Here is a 21,314-nt window from a genome sequence, read left to right as displayed (position 1 = left end):
ATTATTATTTTAGAGAAGTATTAATTTCACTTAATAGTTTCTGTCTTAAAAATAAATCTTATAATGAAAAGACGTCACTTTTTCTGGTCCCACCTCCACTAAGAAAAATAGAAAAAGTGTTAGCTTATGCATGGAAATTCCAACTAAGAATAACTACCAATGACGGCCTCTTCCACGCGGGAATACACGCAACAATCCAAACAAAGCCGAAATAAATAAAATTTTCTTCTCCTATATATTATTATTCATAAAAAAAGAAACAACTCTACTTTCAAATTTTCTTCTTCTCTACTTTCTCCTTTCTCTCTTTCATCTTCACGTCCAGTTTGGCATAGATTCTCTCCTACCAGTTCATATATATATCTCCAATATTAGAAATAAATAAAGTAAAGAGAGTTTTAATTATAGCTTTTTTGGAATTCCACTATGAATGAAAAAGCAAGAGTTTCAAAGGAGCTTAATGCTAAACATATGAAGGTACTTTCTTTAGCTTCCTTAATTCCCTTTAAATTTGGTTTTGTTTTATGTTTTAAGAATATTTTTCGTCAGAATTAACCCAAATTTAGATTTGTCAAGTAAATTATAATCCATAGTTTAATAGAGCATATAAGTATGTTCATGACTCAGTATTGTTCTTGGTGTTTTTTGTTTCTGGGGTTGTTTGATTCTTGAATTATGTACAAAAGACATTATCTCGCTTAATTTTTGATGGGGTTTCAATTAAACAACTTTTCTATGAAATTCTGAAAAAAGAAAAGATGTACCTAGCCATAAAAATCGTTAGGCGCGTTTAAGATCACAAGTTTCCAAAGTTATTTTTCTTCATAAACAAGTTTTTCTTAGTTAATGAGATTGTTACACAAATAGTCGGTCAGATTTACTGTTTACTTTTTCTAGCCGGTATACATAAATTATATATTGATACATACATTATACATGAATAATACATATATATTATACATTTACCGGCTATTTTTAGTTTAAAAGATTAGGTGGACGACTATTTGGGTTAATTATTCTTCTTTCTTCTTCTTCCTTCTTCTAAATTTAATTCTTAATTTGATAGAACTAGCTTATAACACATCATTGTTCTTGGTATTTTTTGTTTCTGGGGTTGATGGTGATTCTTGGATTATGTAAGTTCAAACAAAAAAAAAAGGACTTTCGGGTGTATGGTATTACCAAATTCACTTTCTTGCTTAAATTTTGATGGGGTTTCAATTAAACAGCTTCTGAATGAAATTCTCATTTAAAAAAAAAGAAAAAAAAAATGTGAGCTTTGTTGGGTGTTGACTGTTTGTTCATAATTATTCTTATTTACTACTTATTTTGTTTGGAGAATATTCACTTGCTTGTGTGCAAAAATAGAGAACTATTACTATTTGACTTTTCATTGACAGACTGCCATACGTATGTGTCCAACCTGTATTTCAACTGATATTGATTAATACAGATCTTATTCATTTGATATGTCTGAGGTTGGTTAGACATGATAGACTAACTTCTCTGTCCAAACCAAAAATATAAATTTTAGAATTTTGGGTTCTTTTTCATTTTAGGCTTTAGCAATGAAATTAAAAAAAAAATCACTAACTATATAAGTTCTTGGAGATTTAATGAGATAATTCAAACTATTTAATGTTAATTAGCTCCTACTTCTGACTTGTGATTCATGTCGAGTTTGGTGCTCTCACCAATAAATGTTACAGTATCAAATTGGTATGTTGTGGCTGTACACAACTGTACTAAGTTGCTCAGACTCGGGTACGGTACCAAAAATGAAGAGTCCGAGCAACTTAGCAACTGTATATGTTGAGAAGGTCATTGGAGATTTTCTTTACTTGTTTAACCATAGCAGTGTTAGGTGCAAATGGAGGTTCAATCATTTTCGGATTGTCGTCTCTTTTCTGCCTTCCATTTCTTTAGTGATCATTTTTTCGTCCTACGTGAACTATGAGATTTGTTTACTGAGTCGTTAACAAGAAAAGGTTGGTCGTCATAGAATTACTCTGGATGAACCTTTTTATTTGAATTATCAGTAAGTAATCTGTCTAATTCACTTAAAAATTTAATCACAATGTGAATAGAAGTCGCAAGAAACAAGAAAAGTTGCACTGTTATTTGTATGGTGTCACTTGCTTCTTTGAGAATTGAACTGTTACTTTGAAAGTAGATTTTCCACAAGGTATCAAAGAGGAAACATGATCAAGCTGACCCTAGAAAGTTGGGAATCGAGGCATAGTAGTTATTATTGATGTTGTATTGCAGAGAAAACATGCAACATATATTCAGTTTGAAGTAGTTCATTCTCCCCCTTTCTGAAGCTAGCAGTTTCTAAATATTTTTTCCATTAAGCTTATAGAATGATTCTTCTTTTCTTGTATCCTTGTTGCAGATACTTGAGGGACTACTCAAATTACCAGAGAATCGAGAATGTGCCGACTGCAAAAGCAGGTATGTCAATGAGCATCACTATCTATAGTTTAATGTGGACTAGAAATGAAAGTGAAGGAAAATGTGCTTCCTTTGTTCATTAAAAAAATTTAGAAATTGAAAGATCAAAAAGTAATAACTCAGTTAAACACCGTTTATGTTGCTCTCCATTATATTGACTATTTATTTCATGTAGAGGTCCAAGATGGGCTAGTGTGAACTTGGGAATCTTCATATGCTTACACTGTTCGGGTGTTCACAGGAGTCTTGGAGTACATATATCAAAGGTTTGGTTTCACAGTTCTAGTTCTTCATTTTTCCGTCTTTAACTTTTACATATTGTCTGCTCCAACTTGCTTTCATCTTGTCACTTCTACGTGTTAGAATCTGTGTTGCTCAGACTCTACAAAAATATCGTTGGCTGTGTGTCGAATCCTCCAAAAATAGTACATTTTTGGAGGATTCGATACGGATGCAACAACATATTTGGAGAATCTGAACAACATAGGTTAGAATGGTGATTAATGGTGCTATCTCATTACTACTGATCATCTTCGCAAACAACTACATTTAACTTCTCCATGTCTGTTCATTAGCATAATGACGTCCAATTCATTTGTTGATTTTGGATACTTAATATGCTAGAAGTTTTCTCCTATGTTGCTCGGATTCTTCGAAAATATTGTCGTATATGTGTCGGATCCTCCAAAAGTAGTACATTGTTGGAGGATCCAACACTGGTGCCGCAACATTTTGGAGAGTCCGTGCAACATAGGTTTTCTCATAACCTTCCGGTGGAACTTATGCATTACCGCGATGCAGGTACGATCTGCCACATTGGACACCTGGCTTCCGGAGCAAGTTGCATTTATTCAAAGTGAGCAAACCATGTTTTCCTCTGGCTCTTAATTATTATCAGCAGTCTTTTATTCTCCTTCAATAACTTGATTTCTTCCTTCATTTAGCAATGGGAAATCAGATATCAAATAGCTACTGGGAAGCCGAGCTGCCACCCAAATCCGGCAGAGTTGGTATTGAAAATTTTATCCGATCAAAGTATGATATCATAGTTGACTGTTCCGCAATTTTCTTACTATTATTGTTATCAAGTCATAAGTTTCTTCACCTGAATTTGGAAATATTCCACTTCAAGATCAACTTTATTAACCGCTGCAAATCTACTAGATATGTGGAGAAAAGATGGATACCACGAAACGGGAATGTGAAAGCATCTCCTCGTGCGAGAGGAGAACATAATCAAGTGCTTGATATGAGGAAGAGAGTCAATCTTGCACCGCCTGAATTACCGAAGCAGGTAAATACAACATTTCTGTTGATTTGTTTGATTGGTCTATATTCGCTCGAAGTATTTAGATGCATTTTATTCCAGTGCATGTTACAGGTCGTATCCACTGCTTCCTTCATTTTGTAGCTACTGCATTGATGAAATACAGGTTGGCTACAAGATATAATTTCAAGAAGTAAATTATGTTGGTGCTTATGAATAATTATGATATGGAACTTTTACTAGTTAAAATAAGAGTTAAATATTGCAAGGTTAATATTGTCAATTTAGGAGAGATTGTTTGGGTATGAAGGCCCTTTAAAGGATTTGCATTAAATCCTTTAAGTTGGATGTGATGTTTTTTTCTGTGTTTCTGAGTCGTTTATCTGCACATTTAGATGATCTTCTAGAATCTTTTTAGATTCCTTATATATTGTATCAGTAGATATAAATTTTGTTGTTCAATGTTCTGAACAGATTGCCCCTGATCCTAAGCCAGAAGTTTTTGTTCAGAATGCAAAACTGGTAGCCGCTGCGGAAGAAGCAAAGAGAAAAACTAATGTAACCCCTGGCTGTCTGAATATCTAAAGTTGTGATATAGAACTTCACTAGCTAAAATAAGAATTAAATTTTGCAATGTTAATATTGTCGATAAAGATTGTTCGGGTATGAAGACCCTTTAGAGGATTTGCAACAAACCCATAAAGTTGGATGTGATGCTTTTTTTTACTCTCTAACTGCACATTTAGATGGATTTTTAGAATCTTTTTGGAGTCCTTATATCTTGTATGAGTTGATAAAAATATTTGTTGTTCAATGTTCTGAACAGATTGCCGCTGATCCTAAGCCAAAAGTTGTTCAGAATGCAAAACCAGTAGCCGTTGTGGAAGAAGCGAAGCAAATAGCTAATGTAACACCTGGCTGTCTGAATATCTAAAAGTTTTTTACTTTCTCTTCATAATTTGATGTTTGGATATGGTTAACAGGTTTCTCCTGATCCCCAGCAAAAGGTTCTTCAGAATGTAGTACCGTCAATCTCTCAAGTCGCAAAAGCAAAGCCAGAAGCAAGTTTCTCCCCAACTGTATCAACAGCTAGCACCAACTGTGCTATCCAGCGTATGTTCCTCTATCTACAATATTTATGTGGAGTAAAGTGGAAGTAACTATGCTCTGTTGCTAATTCGTCGGAATTTATTTCTATTTAATAGCTTGACTAGAATTGTTGATGGTAGATGTCTGAATCTTTCACCACTGACTTTGTCTCCAAAATTTGCAGCGGCGGAAGCAAAAGAAGTAATCGAGCAGAACGCCAGTTCTGCTGCTATAGAAAACAAGAGCAAATTTGATGCTGGAATTGAGGAACTGATTAAAGATTTTCGATGGAATACCCAACCTGTCTCAGTCTCAGAAATCCCCTTGAAAAATGTGAAGAATGATATGGTGGATCTCTTCGGCGAGGTGCTTCCTTTAACATTTTCAGTTAGAAATGCAAAATCTGTCAGTTGTAACAATCATAATTAGTAAGTAGCTTTAGTAAAGTCCACTTAAGAGGTGGTAAACATTGATTCTCTAGTGTTGATTTCAGCCAGTATTTTCACTAAAGCTGGTCAGAATATAAAGAAGTAAACACACGAAGAAGTCAAGGGGATTCACCAATCAGCATACAGTATATATACAATAATAATAAAAAATAAACCTATTTACATATTGTAATTTTTCGGCGAAGGGGTATCAATTGACTTCCCTTGAATAAGGGTAGCTCACTCCACTGATTGATTTCATAAGATGGTGCAAGTCTGTCAAAATTTGCAGATAATATGGTTGAATGTGTTTTCTTTTTAGCGCTTTACCCTTTTTTCTGCATGATTTCTCTTTAGCGATCATATTCATGTAATCCCGCACTGATGATCATACTTCTATCCATTTGCAGCAACAAAAGTCACTAGGTTCACAACAGTCTCCTCTCGTGCCTACTCCGATAAAGCATTTTGGTGGTCCGCAAACCATGCATCAAGCTTCAAATGGGAACCAGCTCTTTTATCAGGTCCATGGAACTAAGCAGGTCGGCCTATTGAATATAATAAGTTTTTTTAAATCCTAAATCAAGAATTCTCTCTTACTTTTATCTCCAACTTTTTTCATTCAGATGGGAAGCGCTCAACATTTACACGCATCTATGTCTTCAGCCTATGCTCGAAATCCCAGGTACTCGAAGCAATATCTAGGTTTCCAAGGTGTTCATACCGCGCTTACTCTTTGTCGAGGCCGTGTAAATTTTCCCTTATTAGGCTAACTCATTTGGTGAAATTTTGGTTCTTGGCTGTTGTACAAAGGTTAAGTTTTATGTGCGAGTTGAAACGCGCTACCATAAAAAACAACCTAATAACCTTAACAAGAAAAAATTCTATTAACTATCAAACAAACACTACTTCAGCCAATGTTGTACTGTGATTTTTTTTTGGGGGGGAGGAGTGTTAGAAACTAGAAAGGGAAGAGGAGAAGACGTAACAACAATCCAAACAAGTTGTTAAGTATGTAGTACTTAAATTGGCCAACAATTTAATAATTCTAAAATTTTCAGCTTTAATGTTATAGAGAACATATATTAAAATAACATGACAAATTGGCTCCAAAAATATTTGATCGTTATAATGAAGTGTTATTATAGAGGATGGCTGATACAGAGAAATTCGACTGTATTTACTGCCGCTAGGCTTTCAACCTTGCCTAGGATCTCACATTCGGAAAGATTTGTGCTTATGTACTTAATCTCTCACAAACATAAAATAATTTCCTGTTTAATATTGATTTTCCAGTGAAATCGTCCGGCTTCGTCAGGGTAATACTAGCATGTGCTCCTACTATGTTTGTACCAAAGAGCTTATATGCAAAAAGCAACTATGTGAAATTGTTTGAATTATCTGAATAGAGTTAATTCAGCTCATTATAGGAAAGATCTAACAAGATCCAGGGGTTTCATAAAACTTAAATATGGACCATTAATATCGTCGTATAGCTAACTTAGCTATACGACGAGGTAATAACCTGTTGTTTTTTCAAATTTGCAGCATGTTTTCTGCAATGCCAGTTGCTCCAATGAATGGAATAACAGCAACAGGAGCTATTAGACCTTTGCCAGCAGTTTCAGTTGTTCCAATGCAATCAGGATACCATTATGATTTCTCATCGTTAACGCCTGAAATGTTATCAAGACGATAAATTATCACCGGATTAATTAATATCGCTTTTCCATTTATTTAGAATCTGCAAATATTGTAAATGTTAGAGCAGGCAGTTCCACAAAAACTTCTCCCATTTTTTCTTGGAGGTGTTAAGCATAATAGGGACCTAAACTATGTACCATCAATTATTGTTTGATCCATGTTATAGCAAGTTGTTCTTTTATTATACATGGTAGAATTTTATCATATATTAGATAAATTGAAAACGTGTTTCTCCACGTCGTTGTACTGTTGTAATACTAGTGTTATCTTCGTGTTCCCTATTTCTAGATCGCTATTATTACCTGATGTTTCCTTTGCTTCGGTTTTATTTTTTCTGGTTGTTGTTACTATTTCGCTTTCCGTTGTTCTTTGTCATAACTGGTGTGATTTTGCTTTTATTGGGCCGAAGGTCTTCCGGAAACATGCTAGGGGTAAGGTCTGCATATATACTACCCTCCCCAGACGCACTTGTGGGAATATGCTGGGTATGTTGTTGTCGTCGTCGTTGTTGTTGTTGTTGTTGTTGTTGTTGTTATTGTTTGTGGTTCTCTACGTCGATGGATGGCGGAAAATACTTAACACTATGTGGTCACACCAAACCACTTCATTTACCAAAGTTAAGTGTAATTTAAGGTGAAAATACATATTAGTTAATCATTGTTAAGGGATAAAAGTGTGTGGAAAATATATGTGTATGTCTTAATTCTTTTGATATAAACATCACATGTGGGTAAGTATTTTCCGTCGGATGATAGCTAATTTATTGTAAATAGGGGCGGAGCTAGCATTTGATTTACGGGTTCGGCAAAATACATTAACTTTGACTTATACCCAATATTTGATTACTTAGCATTCTTCGGCTAGGTAAAAATTTAATTAATCTTGAAAATTTGTAGAGAGAAGAAACTATTGGACAACCAAATCTCAAACATCTTTTTTTTAATATATATTATCTCGATAATCAACACCAATGTAATAGAAATTTGTTGTCCTAACGTTTTAACAATAAGTTAAGTCATCAGTTCCCAACATTTGTCGGGTCAATTTTGGACTAAGGTGTTCCCATCATTATTAAGTTAACTAATTTCATTAAATTAATGAGTAACGTTTTGACCTAATATTTATGTATATCTTGCTTGAGCTAATCACTTGTCTTTTCTCATCTTATCTAAAGCCTATTCATCAATGGCATCTCATATCTACTTCTGTTTTTTTTTATTTCTTTTTTAAAAAACCTTTGCACTTGAATATCAGAGTTGGTTTAAGATCTTCATGACATATATAATTTATTTTATTAAATGAAAACATCCTCATGAAGTTGCTGCCATATGACCAATCACGGGTACGAGCCGTGGAAACAGTCTCTTGCAGAAATGCAGGGTAAGATTGTGTATGATAGACCTTTGTGGTCCGGCTTCCCCGGATCCCGCACATAGCGGAAGCTTAGTGTACCGGGCTGCTCTTTGCTTATCCTCATAAACAAGCAATAACATTAAAATGAATGACACGATTCTCTTTTGTTAACTTTTTAATCATAGTATTTTTATTTTATTCTTAATGATATGATTGGTTGGAATCCAATTGGATGTAAAAAAAAAAATTATAAGTAGAGAAAATGAGGAAAATATGTTGAATTGTCACCACTACTCATTTAAAAGGATAATAAAAGAGAGTAAATTGTATGCAATTTTGAAGGAGATAGTAAGAAAAGACACAATTCAACACCACATTGTAGATGACGGCTGTTTAGTCTCACCACCGGCCATAACTGTAATCCAAACAATTTAAAGATAAGATTTTGTAATTTTGTAGCAAAGAGTGTAATAATAATATTCACACCAGAAATGTAGCTTTCTTGTATTGTACGTACATGGTTTTGAAGGTTGCAAGTTCCTCGTCAAAGCACATATAAAGCAAATGCTTGTTTCAAAGTATAATGTGGTATTCTCGACTCAGAGACGGAGTCAGGATTTCAAGTTTATGGGTTCGAGATTATTCAACGACTCAGACTCGTTGAATAATTTATACATATTCAACGAATTTTTTAAACAAATACAAAGTCTGAACCAAAACTACTAGGTTCAGCGGAACTTGTTCCAGTCACTCTAGCTCCGCCCCAGATTCTCGTCAAATTTCAGGAAATTGATGGATTTAGCATGGAGTGAAGAGTCACTATTCTGCAAATTTCTGTTTGAACTTACCACATCTTGAGATCTGGAGCCAATGAAAAAGTAATTACCCAACACAAATTATTTCCCAAGTTATGGTTAATAATTTGATTGACAAGAGGAAAAGGAAACTTCAGCTTATAACAAGTCTGAATAACAAGTTTTTGCTAAGTCAGTCTGAGATTTTAATAAGCTTTTTAATCATTAAAGATGATACTTTAGTTGTTAAGTTAATAGTAGTTCATCACAAGTAATTTAGCCTTTATATTTCCATTTGAATTAGTTAAACGATCAACTTCCGTCAAATCAGGAATAAGCTAGGCTGAATACATACAATTTTTCATTTAGATACTTTAAGAAGGCTTTTTTCCCCCTATAATAGGCCAAAGTCTATCAATCAAATATATTTTGCTGACATAGTTGATAGTCTAAGTTGCATCGTGTAGAATACTCTTTAGCTTGATATTCCTGGATGTAGTTTGCTAAAAAAAAATGAACCACTAATAGATTTTTAAAGTAAAAATAGAGTAATTTAGAGATGAAAGTGTGTATGAACTTATATTTATTTGTCGAACATATTCCTAGAACATTAGTAAAGGACAATGAGCATTATACAGGTGCAAGTCATGCCATCAACCATTTCAGTGTTGATGGTACACTTTGGGTTTACTTTATGTGTTCAATTAGAAGTGTCTAAAAATAATCGTGGCAACTTTAAGGGTCTCCCTATGTATTTAGCTAATAAGAAACCTAAGAATACTTCTTTTTCTTTTTCTTGTTATTCCTTTTAAAACATGATCTCATCAAATGGATAAAGATTAGGTGACGTAAATGGATAATATGGATTAGTTCGAGTCTTTACAAAGAGTTTATTTCAGAATTGAAATGTCGAAACAGAAAGAAATGGACAGTCCAAAAGTCGGTGGTCGTTATGTTAGTTAGTGTATGTTAGAATAGACCCAGTAGGTATAGGCTAATGTCAGACCCATTATATTGGGCAATATGTTATAATTTATCCGGGTAGCCCAGTTTAGAGTATTATAGAGTATTAAGTTCCGGATCATGTAAATACATTGGGCCCAGTCTTCAATTGTACAGAACATTTTATATTTTCTCTTCTGATATAGAAAGTATCTCGAAGTTTCCTCTCAAACCAAACATGAACACTAAATTTTATTCTTCCGATTTCACATGATTTCTACATGTTTATATGGTATCAGAGCGTAGATTCTGGTGAATCTCTCTCCTTGCTTTCGATCGATCCTACCTTGATGATTTTAGTCGACATTTTCCAACCGTGACAGTGATTTCTGCATCAGCGATTTTTTTAGGGTTTCTGCCAAATTTGGAGTGTTTCTTCCGATTTCTATCTACTGAGGCTATTTGTGATTTGGTTCTGAGAAGCAAAACAGTAATTTTGGAGGATTTCGTGGATTCTTCTCAAATTAGGGATTTTCCGTCCCGCTAGAGTTTCCTCAGAGCTTCTATTGGTAAATATGTGGTCAATTTTGAAGGCTGCTCTCTTTTCGGTTGCAAAAGAGGGGTAATCTCATTCATTCTCACAAATCTTCTTGCATGCCTATTGTTTTCTGTTGATTTTCATTCATTTGCTTTTAAAATGCCAAACGAGACTTATGTACCTTCTACTCTTGTACCTACTCACGTACCTTCTAATGTCTCCTATGAGCCTCCTGTTTCTCGCACCATATTTCACGAGGATGACTATACTCACCCTTGTCATCCTCTATATGTTCATCCATCAGATGTGTTAGGAACTTCTCTTGTTTCTACTCCGTTTGATGGAAGTAGTTATGGTAGTTGGAGAAGGAATGTCCTAGTTTCCTTGTCGATTAGGAACAAACTTGATTTTATCAATGGGAATTCTATGAGACCTCCAGATGGTTCTCATCTTGTCAGACAATAGCAGCGATGTAATGATTTGGCTGTCTCCTGGCTGACAAATTCTTTGTCTAAGGAAATATCTCGAAGTGTTGAGTATTCTGAATATGCTAAAGATATATGGTCAGAATTGGAAGAGAGATATGGAAAGGCAGATGGTGCTAGGGTATTTGAACTTAAAAAGAAATTAGCTCACATTTCCCAGGGTTCCTTAGACATAGCATCTTACTTTAACAAAATTAAGTAATTGTGGGATGAGATAGCATCTTATCGAGTGAGGGTTTGTACTTGTGGGGGTAAGGCTGTTGAATATGAGGAACAAAAAGTATATCAATTTCTTATGGGCCTCAATGACACTTATATGCAAATTAGGAGCAACATATTAATGATGAAGCCTCTCCCTTCTGTTGGAAACACCTATAGAATCCTTTTGTCTGATGAAAAGTAGAGACAAGTCTCCTCTACATCTCATTTTTCAACTACTTCTGCTTTATTCAAAGTTGGCACATCCAAACCACTTTTCCCTTCCAAGATTTCCTTTGAAACTCCTAGACCTATTGTCACTTGCAAGTATTGCAAGAAACCTGGGCAAACCATAGAAAAGTGTTATGAACTACATGATTTTCCTCCCAACTTCAAGTTCAACAAAGGACCTCCTCCTCCTTGCAGAATTGCTGCTCATGTTGAGACTACTAAACTTAATAATTCACCTGCTCATGGTGATTCGGGTACTACTGATGGGTTTGGTGGTACTGATGTTTGTGCTATGCCTGGTGATCAGTCCTCTGCCATTCCAGGACTCACCAAAGAACAATATTCTCAGCTGATGATGCTGCTTCAACACTCACAAATCTCTGCTTCCGACTCTGCTACATCTCAGGAACTCATAGGTTCTGCCAATTTTGCTGGTAAGCTCTTACCTTATAAAAGGGTTTCCTATGGAGCTTGTATGTTATCTAAAGTAAATGGCATTTCCTAGATAATTGATTCTGGAGCTACAAACCATATGACCTCTGTTAAAAGTCTGCTCTTTGATATTCAAACATTACCTGTACCTTATCTTGTTTCCTTACCAAATGGATATAAGGTCAAAGTTACTAATGTTGGTTCTTTAACCCTATTTCCTGATCTAATTCTCTACAATGTTCTTTATATTCCTAGTTTTCAACACAATCTCATCTCAGTCTACAAGTTGTTGTCTTATTGTGATGATGTTGTTCAATTTACCAAGAATGCTTGTGCTCTACAGGGCCCTTCAGTGAAGAAGTCAGTGGTTCTTGGTAGATTGGACAATAGCCTCTACAAGTTGTTTCAACAAGCCAATTCTACACCTTATACTAGTTTTGTTTCCTTTAATTCTTGTTTTTCCACTTCTTCTGTTCCTACAGCTTCTGTTGATGTTAATGTTGATAGTACAATTGTAAATACTATTGATGTTTCTTCTAAAGTGAATAAAGATGAAATTGTATGGCATTATAGATTTGGACACATTCCCTTTTCAAAATTGAGACTTATTTCTGCTATTACTTGCAAATTCTCTCCTAAACACTCATTCACCTGCCCAGTATGTCCTCTAGCAAGACATGCCAGATTACCTTTCCCTGATAGCTCCATTCAGTCTACTCACCATTTTCAGCTTATACACATTGATACTTGGTGGCCCTACCCTACACCAACCTATACTGACTCCAAGTACTTTTTGACAATAATTGATGACTTCTCTAGGGCAACTTAGACACATTTGCTGGGATCCAAAAGTAATGCCTTTGACATGTTAAAAGCCTTTATTGTTATGGTTAAAACACACTTTAATTCTAAAGTTCAAACAGTTTGGAGTGATAATACTTTGAAATTGGGTTCTAGTTCTTCTGGCCATCAATTCTTCTCTGCTAAAGGAATAGTGCATCAAACCACATGTCCTCACACTCCTCAACAGAATAGAGTGGTGGAGAGGAGGCATAGATATCTATTAGAAACTGCAAGAGCTCTTCTCTTTCAATTCCATCTTCCCCTTAGGTTTTTGGAGGATTGTCTCCTTACTGCCACTTATCTCATTACTAGATGGCCTTCGGCCCGTTCTAGCACGGCCCCAACAATTTATGCTAAGATGTAATTTGTTTGTAGTTTATATCTTAACGAATTTCCCTACTTTTTTTTCCAACTAACTTTGGTATTGCAAGCATGTGTGGGTAGTTAAATGTCTAGTCGTACACCAATCAAAATAATTATGGAACAAATTCGTGTTTGTTGATAATAACAATTATCCTAACGTAAAGCTTTAGATTATACTATTCTAAAGTTTTGGTATTAAACTCCAAATCTTATACAACAAAATAATTAATATATTTGCTCTTTTTTTTTCCAGATTGTTCCTCCCTTTATTTTTTCAGTATGTCCTAGGTTGGAAAAAAAATCCAACCTATAGTAAATAAATATAGTCTCTACAATATTAAACTTGTTATAAATATATTATATTATGGATGTTCATTTACTCCGTTGTAAATAAGCTTCCTGACGAAGTTTATCCATATGAGACTCCGCCGTAAATATATTTATCTATTTAGTACTCTATTGGAAATAAGCCTTCTGAAGAAGCTTATCATTTTGGTACTCCGTTATGGATAAACATAACCCCCGATAGAAGATTATCTATATCTGGTACAATAGCAGCTTACACAGCAGCTTGCAGTAGCATCTTACAAGCAGCTTGCACAATAGTTTGCAGTAGCAGCTTACAAGCAGTTTGCAGTAACAGCTTACGCAGCAGCTTCCTTTCTTCTATAAATAGAGGAGTATTCAGTTCATTATATATATAAGTTTGAAGTTTGAATAATATATCAGTTTCTCTCTATACTTGTCTTTACTTTACAGTTTTTATTTTATAACACATTATCAGTACGAGACTCTGCCATCTCGAGCAAATACTTTGAAAGTATCAGAGGTACGAACTTTCCTTTTCTAAATAATGTCAAATCTTTCTAAACTTGAATTTGTAGCCCTGGATATATCAGGCAAAAGATACATGTCTTGGGTGCTTGATGGCGAAATTCATCTTGATGCGATGGGTCTGGAAGACACCATCAAGGACAAAAATCAGGCATCAAACCAAGATCGTGCCAAAGCAATGATATTCATACGCCATCACCTTGATGAGGGCCTGAAAATGGAATATCTCACTATTAAAGATCCAATCATACTGTGGAATAATTTGAAAGATAGATATGACCACCTGAAGATGGTCGTTCTTCCACAGGCACGTTATGATTGGACTCATCTAAGGCTACAAGATTTTAAATCTATCAGTGAGTATAATTTTGCTATGTTCAGAATTATTTCCCAATTGAAACTATGTGGTGATAATATTACTGATCATGATATGTTGGAGAAAACTTTTACCATTTTTCATGCCTCGAATATGCTCCTGCATCAGCAATATCGAGAGATGAGATTCAAAAAGTATTGTGAACTTATCTCACATCTTCTTGTAGCCGAGCAACATAATGGGCTATTAATGAAAAACCATGAAAGCCGACTTATTGGTTCTTGTCCATTCTCTGAAGTGAATGAGATGAACTTCCACCAAGCTAAGCGTGGAAGAGGACGTGGCCCCAGTCGTGGTCATGGCCGTGGTCGGGGAAGAAACTCTAATCATGGTAATAATAATGCACCAAAGAACCTTCCTCACCACCAGCAGTGGAAAAGGAAGGAACAAAAGCATGAAGCGATGCAAGCAGCAAAGCCAGAAAATGCATGCTATAGATGTGGAGGAAAAGGGCACTGGTCACGTACCTGTCGTACACCAAAGCACCTGGTTGAGCTTTATCAAGCCTCCCTGAAGAAGGCAGAGAAAAATGATGAAGCAAATTTTATTTCTGAAGATAATTTAGACTTCATGCATTTGGATGTAACTGATTACTTTGCACTCCCAGAAGGAGAAACAAGTCATATGATCGGTGGTGAATCTGTAGAAATGTAAATATTTTAATTTTGGTTGTTTGTAATAGATAGTGTGGTTATGTAATTATTGTACATAAATAAAAGTTATGCTTTGATAATGATGTTTACTATAACATATTTTATTTATGTCATTTTGAAGAATATGGATAATCCTCAAATTATGTTTGGATCAAAGACCAATCATGAAGTTATTTGTGTAAATGATAGTGGAACAACTCATGCCATATTCAAGGATCAGAAATACTTTTCTTATTTGCATAAGGAAAAAGCAAATGTTTCAACAATTTCTGGTAATATAAGTTTGATTGAAGGCTCTGGAAGAGCCATTATATTTCTGTCTAAGGGAACAAAACTTATAATAAATAATGCATTATTCTCCTCCAAGTTCCGAAGAAACTTGTTGAGTTTTATAGATATCCGCCAAAATGGGTATCATGTTGAGACGACTGATGAAATGAATATGGAATATCTTTGTATTACAAAGAATGTTTCTGGACAGAAGTGCATTGTAGAAAAGTTACCAACTTTATCTGCTGGCTTATACTATTCAAAGATTAGTATAGTTAAAGCACACTCTATCATAAACCAGAAGTTTACTGATTCAAATATTTTTGTGCTTTGGCATGGCCGTTTGGGCCATCCTGGATCAATAATGAAGAGACGAATTACTGAAAATTCGAGTGGGCATCCATTAAAGAACCTGAAGATTCTTACAAATAATGAATTTTCTTGTGATGCTTGTCATCAAGGCAAAATGATCACGAGACCATCACCAATGAAGGTTGGCATTGAATCCCCTGCCTTTTTAGAACGTATCCATGGGGATATATGTGGACCTATTCACCCACCAAGTAGGTTGTTTAGATATTTTATGGTCCTAATAGATGCATCTTCAAGATGGTCTCATGTGTGCCTACTATCATCTCGCAACCTAGCGTTTGCAAAGCTATTAGCCCAAATAATTCGATTAAGGGCATAATTCCCAGATTATCCTATAAAGTCTATTCGCCTTGATAATGATGGAGAATTCTCATCTCATGATTTTGATGATTATTGTCTATTAGTTAGGATAAAAGTTGAACATCCTGTAGCTTATGTTCATACTCAAAATGGCCTTGCAGAGTCATTTATCAAAAGCCTGCAATTGATAGCAAGACCACTACTTATGAAAACAAAATTGCCCACTACTGTTTGGGGCCATGCTATCTTGCATGCAGCATCACTTATCCGTCTCAGACCGACACATTATAATAAATATTCTCCGTCACAATTGGTTTTTGGTCATGAACCAGATATTGCCCATCTACAAATTTTTGGATATGCTGTATATGTGCCAGTAGCACCACCACAGCGCACTAAGATGGGCCCACATAGAAGGTTAAGAATATATGTTGGGTTTGAATCACCCTCTATTATTCGCTATCTTAAACCATTGACGGGAGATTTATTTACTGCTCGATTTACAGATTGTCGGTTTGATAAAATAAATTTCCCACAATTAGGGGGAGAGATAAAAGAAATCAAAAGAGAAATTGTGTGAAAAGTTTCATCGTTATCTCATTTTGATCCACGTACCCCTATATGTAATCAGGAGGTCCAGAAGATCATCAATTTACAAAATATAGCAAATCAAATGCCAGACGCATTTACTGATTTAAATAGGATACCTAAGTCACATATCCCTGCAGAGAATGTGCCTATCTGAATTGATGCCCCAATAGGACCATCTACTAGCATTAGAGCTAGTGAACCTAAAGCACGCCTGAAGCGTGGTAGGCCTTTGGGTTCTAAGGATCGAAATCCTCAAAAAAGAAAATCAACAAATGATAACGATACTATGAAGGGATCTCCCGGAGAGACCAAGAACTGATTAGTTTTGAGATTCCTGAAAAAATCAATGAACCCAAACAATGCATGTAATTTGACGTTCTGTGACCACCAAGAAAGTATTTGTATTGAATTTTTCCTCTAGTCGCATTGCTTCCATTTTTTTGTTGTTTTTTGTCTTTTTCATTTTATTTGGTAAGAGGACTATACAAATTTTTTGAATATTGCAAGTGGATATTCCATTATTCATTCAAGCAATGAATATGTTTTCTTGTTAAAATTTATAGCTCATCAGTTCCTGAAACATCTAGGGTATCTAATTGAAGATAGAGCTTGGAAAAAATACTTTTCTGTTTTAGTTCCCACTATTGGTTCTTATGAAGTACTGTAGTGACTAGCATGGATGTTAAAAAGCACAATTAAAAATATGTCAGCACAGGCATATGGAGTCATATTCACAGTGTTGTATTCCACCTCGCCTTTCTTCAGGGTCAAGTGAGCAAGGAACTTTTAATAAGTTCTAATAGTGATGAGATTAATTTAAATCGATCTGAAATAGTGGTGGATAATATTTTTTGCTTATAATGTTGCACTTAACATTATGCAAGATAGTGAGGATTTTAAACCCCCGATCTGTCGAAGAATGTCGACAAAGATCTGATTGGCCAAAATGGCAAGGGGCAATTCAATCAGAATTGAACGCACTTGCTAAAAGAGAGGTCTTTGGACCAGTAGTCCAAACACATGCTGGTATAAAGCCAGTTGGTCATAAAAGAGTTTTTGTGCAAAAAAGGAATGACAAAAATGAAGTTAAAAGGTACAAGGCTCGCCTTCTCGCACAAGGATTCTCACAACGACCTGGAGTCGATTATGAAAAAACATATTCACCCGTTATGAATGCCATAGCATTTCGATAACTCATCAGTTTAGCCTTACGTGAAAGGCTTGAAATACATATGATGGATGTGGTTACAGCTTATCTGTATGAGTCACTTGATAATGAGATTTACATGAAAATCCTTGAAGGATTTAAAATGCCTGAAGCATATTCAAAATCTCGAAAAATGTACTCAATCAGATTACAAAGATCTTTGTACTGTTTAAAGCAATCTGGGCGCATGTGGTATAATTGCCTCAGTGAATATTTGCTGAAAGAAGGTTACATAAATGATGTTATTTGTCCATGTATTTTTATAAAGAAAATGGCATCCGAATTTGTTATACTTGTTGTTTATGTTGATGACATAAATCTTGTTGGAACTCCAGAAGAGCTCCAAAAGGCAATTGAATATCTTAAGAAAGAATTTGAGATGAAAGATCTTGGAAAGACAAAACTTTGTCTTGGTCTGCAAATTGAACATTTAGCAGACGAGATCTTTATCCATCAATCTGCCTATACGTAAAGGGTCTTAAAACGCTTTTACATGGACGAAGCGCACCCATTGAGTACACCAATGGTTGTTCGATCACTTGAAGTGAATAAGGACCCGTTCCGACCTCCAGAAGAGGAAGAGGAACTCCTTGATCCTAAAACACCATATCTCAGTGCAATTGGTGCACTTATGTATCTTGCTAATGCTACAAGACCCGATATAGCATTTTCTGCTAATTTACTAGCAAGATATAACTCTTCTCCTACAAAGAGACATTGGAATGAGATTAAGCATATTTTGCACTATTTAAAGGGAACTCTTGATATGGGTTTGTTTTATGCTAACAAAGGTAATGCAGATCTTATTGGTTATGCAGATGCAGGTTATTTATCTGATCCCCATAAAGCTCGATCTCAAACTGGATACGTGTTTACATGTGGAGGTACTGTCATATCATGGCGCTCCACAAAGCAATCTATTGTTGCTACTTCTTCAAATCATGCTGAGATACTAGCTATTCATGAAGCAAGAAGGGAATGCATATGGTTGAGATCAGTGATTCATATTATTCAAGAAAAATATGGTTTGGAATGTGATAAAAGATCCATAATTTTATATGAAGACAATGTTGCATGCATAGCCCAATTGAAGGGAGAATTTATAAAAGGAGATAGAACGAAGCACATTTCACCAAAATTATTCTACACACACGATCCTCAGAAAAATGGTGACATTGATGTGCAACAAATCCGTTCAAGTGACAATTCGGCAGATTTAATCACTAAATCTTTGCCAACTTCAACTTTTGAGAAAATGGTATACAAGATTGGAATGCGGAGACTCAAATATTTGAAACAAGGTTTCATGAGGGGGAGTAAAATACGCGATATAGCTTTTTTCTTACTAAGGTTTTTCCCACAGGGTTTTCCTTATAAGATTTTTAATGAGGCAACTAGCAATGCGTATTACTAAATATATGTACTCTTTTTCCTTCACTAGGATTTTTTCCCACGGAGTTTTTCCTAGTAAGGTTTTAATGAGGCACATTATCTTTTAATGAACATCCAAGGGGGAGTGTTATAAATATATTATATTATGGATGTTCATTTACTCCGTTGTAAATAAGCTTCCTAAAGAAGTTTATCCATATGAGACTCCACCGTAAATATGTTTATCTATTTAGTACTCTATTGGAAATAAGCCTCCAGAAGAAGCTTATCATTTTGGTACTCCGTTATGGATAAATATTACCCCCGGTAGAAGATTATCTATATCTGGTACAGTAGCAGCTTACACAGCAGCTTGTAGTAGCAACTTACAAGCAGCTTGCAGTAGCAGCTTGCAGTAGCAGCTTACACAGCAGCTTGTAGTAGCAGCTTCCTTTCTTCTATAAATAGAGGAGTTTTCAGTTCATTATGTATATAAGTTTGAAGTTTGAATAATATATCAGTTTCTCTTTATACTTGTCTTTACTTTACAGTTTTTATTTAATAACAAGTTTGAAGTTTGAATAATTTATCAGTTTCTCTCTATACTTGTCTTTACTTTACAGTTTTTATTTTATAACAAAACTCTTAATTGATTAATGTCACGACCCAAAATCCAACATGTCGTAATGGCGCCTCTCTTCTACCGGTAAGTATGCTAAGCTGCCCAAACTCTCTGCCTTACGACTCAAGGCATTGGCCACTACATTGGCCTTTCCGGGATAATAGAGAATGGTGATATCATAATCCTTAAGCAACTCCAACCACCTTCGCTGCCGCAAATTAAGATCCTTCTGCCAAATTTTCAAATCATGAACAATAGCTGCTAACTCAAGATCATGGACTGGATAATTCTACTTATGTACCTTTAACTGTCTGGACGCATAGGCAATCACCCTACCGTCTTGCATAAGTATTGCACCGAGACCAATCCGCGATGCGTCACAATACACAGTATAAGACTCTGAACCTGTAGGCAACACCAATGCTGGAGCTCTAGTCAAAGCTGTTTTGAGCTTCTGAAAGATCTCTTCACATTCATCCGACCACCTGAACGGAGCACCTTTCTAGGTCAATTTAGTCATAGGCGATGCAAAAGACGAGAAACCCTCCACGAAACAACGATAATAACTCGCCAAGCCGAGAAAACTCCGAATCTCAATAACTGAGGATGGTCTGGGCCAATTCTGAACTGCCTCTATTTTCTTCGGATCCACCTTAATACCTTCACTGGACACTATATGTCCCAAGAATGCCACTGAACTAAGCCAGAACTCGCACTTAGAGAATTTGGCATAAAGTTTCTCCTCTCTCAGACTCTGTAATACAATACCCAAGTGTTGTGCATGCTCCTCCTGGCTACGTGAGTACACCAGAATATCATCAATGAATACCACGATAAATAAATCAAGATATGGCTGAAATACACTATTCATCAAATGCATAAATACTGCTGGGGCATTGGTTAGACCAAACGACATCACAAGAAATTCATAGTGGCCATAACGAGTCCTGAATGTCGTCTTTAGAATATCCGAATCCCGAATTTTTAATTGGTGATACCCAGACCTCAAATCAAATTTGGAGAACACCCTCACTCCGTGAAGCTGGTCAAATAAATCATCAATACGTGGCACTGGATATTTATTCTTGATTGTAACTTTGTTCAACTGCCTATAATCAATGCACATCTGCATAGTACCATCTTTCTTTTTCACAAATAGAACCGGTGCACCCCAAGGCGACACACTAGGTCTAATAAACCCTTTTTCAAGGAGTTCCTGAAGTTGCTCTTTCAATTCTTTTAACTCAACTGGTGCCATACGATACGAAGTAATAGAAATAGGTTGAGTGCCCTGTACCAAGTTAATACGGAAATCAATATCCCTGTCGGGTGGCATACCCGACAGGTCTGTAGGAAATACATCCGGAAAGTCTCGCACGACCGATACTGAATCAATAATAGGAGCATCTGCATCAACATCTCTCACAAAGGCCAAATATGACAAGCATCCCTTTCCAACCATACGTTGGGCCTTCAAATAAGAAATTACCCTGCTAGGAAAAAGATCTAAAGAACCCCTCCATTCAACCTTTGGCAACCCCGGCATCGTCAACGTCATGATTTTTGCGTGACAGTCTAGAATAGCATGATATGGAGA

The 21,314-nt window shown here is 35.6% G+C and overlaps 1 protein-coding gene across 4 annotated transcripts; it reads left to right on the top strand.

Moving 5' to 3' along the window:
* The first annotated feature begins 254 nt into the window (after positions 1 to 254).
* LOC107760396 (ADP-ribosylation factor GTPase-activating protein AGD5) lies at positions 255 to 7,128 on the top strand. Of its 4 annotated transcripts, none has more exons than XM_075229822.1 (13): positions 255 to 477; positions 2,396 to 2,454; positions 2,630 to 2,720; positions 3,256 to 3,310; positions 3,399 to 3,489; positions 3,619 to 3,748; positions 4,196 to 4,279; positions 4,548 to 4,628; positions 4,723 to 4,834; positions 4,995 to 5,176; positions 5,649 to 5,780; positions 5,865 to 5,923; positions 6,787 to 7,128. In XM_075229822.1, exons 1-13 carry the CDS (start codon positions 427 to 429, stop codon positions 6,935 to 6,937), a joined length of 1,278 nt encoding a protein of 425 aa, XP_075085923.1. In that variant the 5' UTR covers positions 255 to 426; the 3' UTR covers positions 6,938 to 7,128. The 4 variants fall into 4 exon arrangements, with proteins under 4 accessions (XP_075085923.1, XP_075085925.1, XP_075085922.1 ...); XM_075229821.1 differs by having other exon boundaries at positions 257 to 477; positions 4,705 to 4,834; XM_075229824.1 differs by lacking the exon at positions 4,196 to 4,279.
* Positions 7,129 to 21,314: the final 14,186 nt, after the last annotated feature.

The sequence above is a fragment of the Nicotiana tabacum genome, chromosome 14 (genome assembly GCF_000715075.1).
Source record: "Nicotiana tabacum cultivar K326 chromosome 14, ASM71507v2, whole genome shotgun sequence".
Taxonomy (NCBI): Eukaryota; Viridiplantae; Streptophyta; class Magnoliopsida; order Solanales; family Solanaceae; genus Nicotiana; species Nicotiana tabacum.
This window is presented reverse-complemented; position numbering and strand designations above follow the sequence as displayed.

Excerpts from the sequence above, each read along its gene's own strand:
- LOC107760396 (XM_075229821.1), top strand. The coding sequence starts at position 427 with ATGAATGAAAAAGCAAGAGTTTCAAAGGAGCTTAATGCTAAACATATG. Across the intron at positions 478-2,395 it reads TTAATGCTAAACATATGAAG|ATACTTGAGGGACTACTCAA; the intron begins GTACTTTCTTTA and ends TCCTTGTTGCAG. Across the intron at positions 4,280-4,547 it reads AAGCAAAGAGAAAAACTAAT|ATTGCCGCTGATCCTAAGCC; the intron begins GTAACCCCTGGC and ends TGTTCTGAACAG.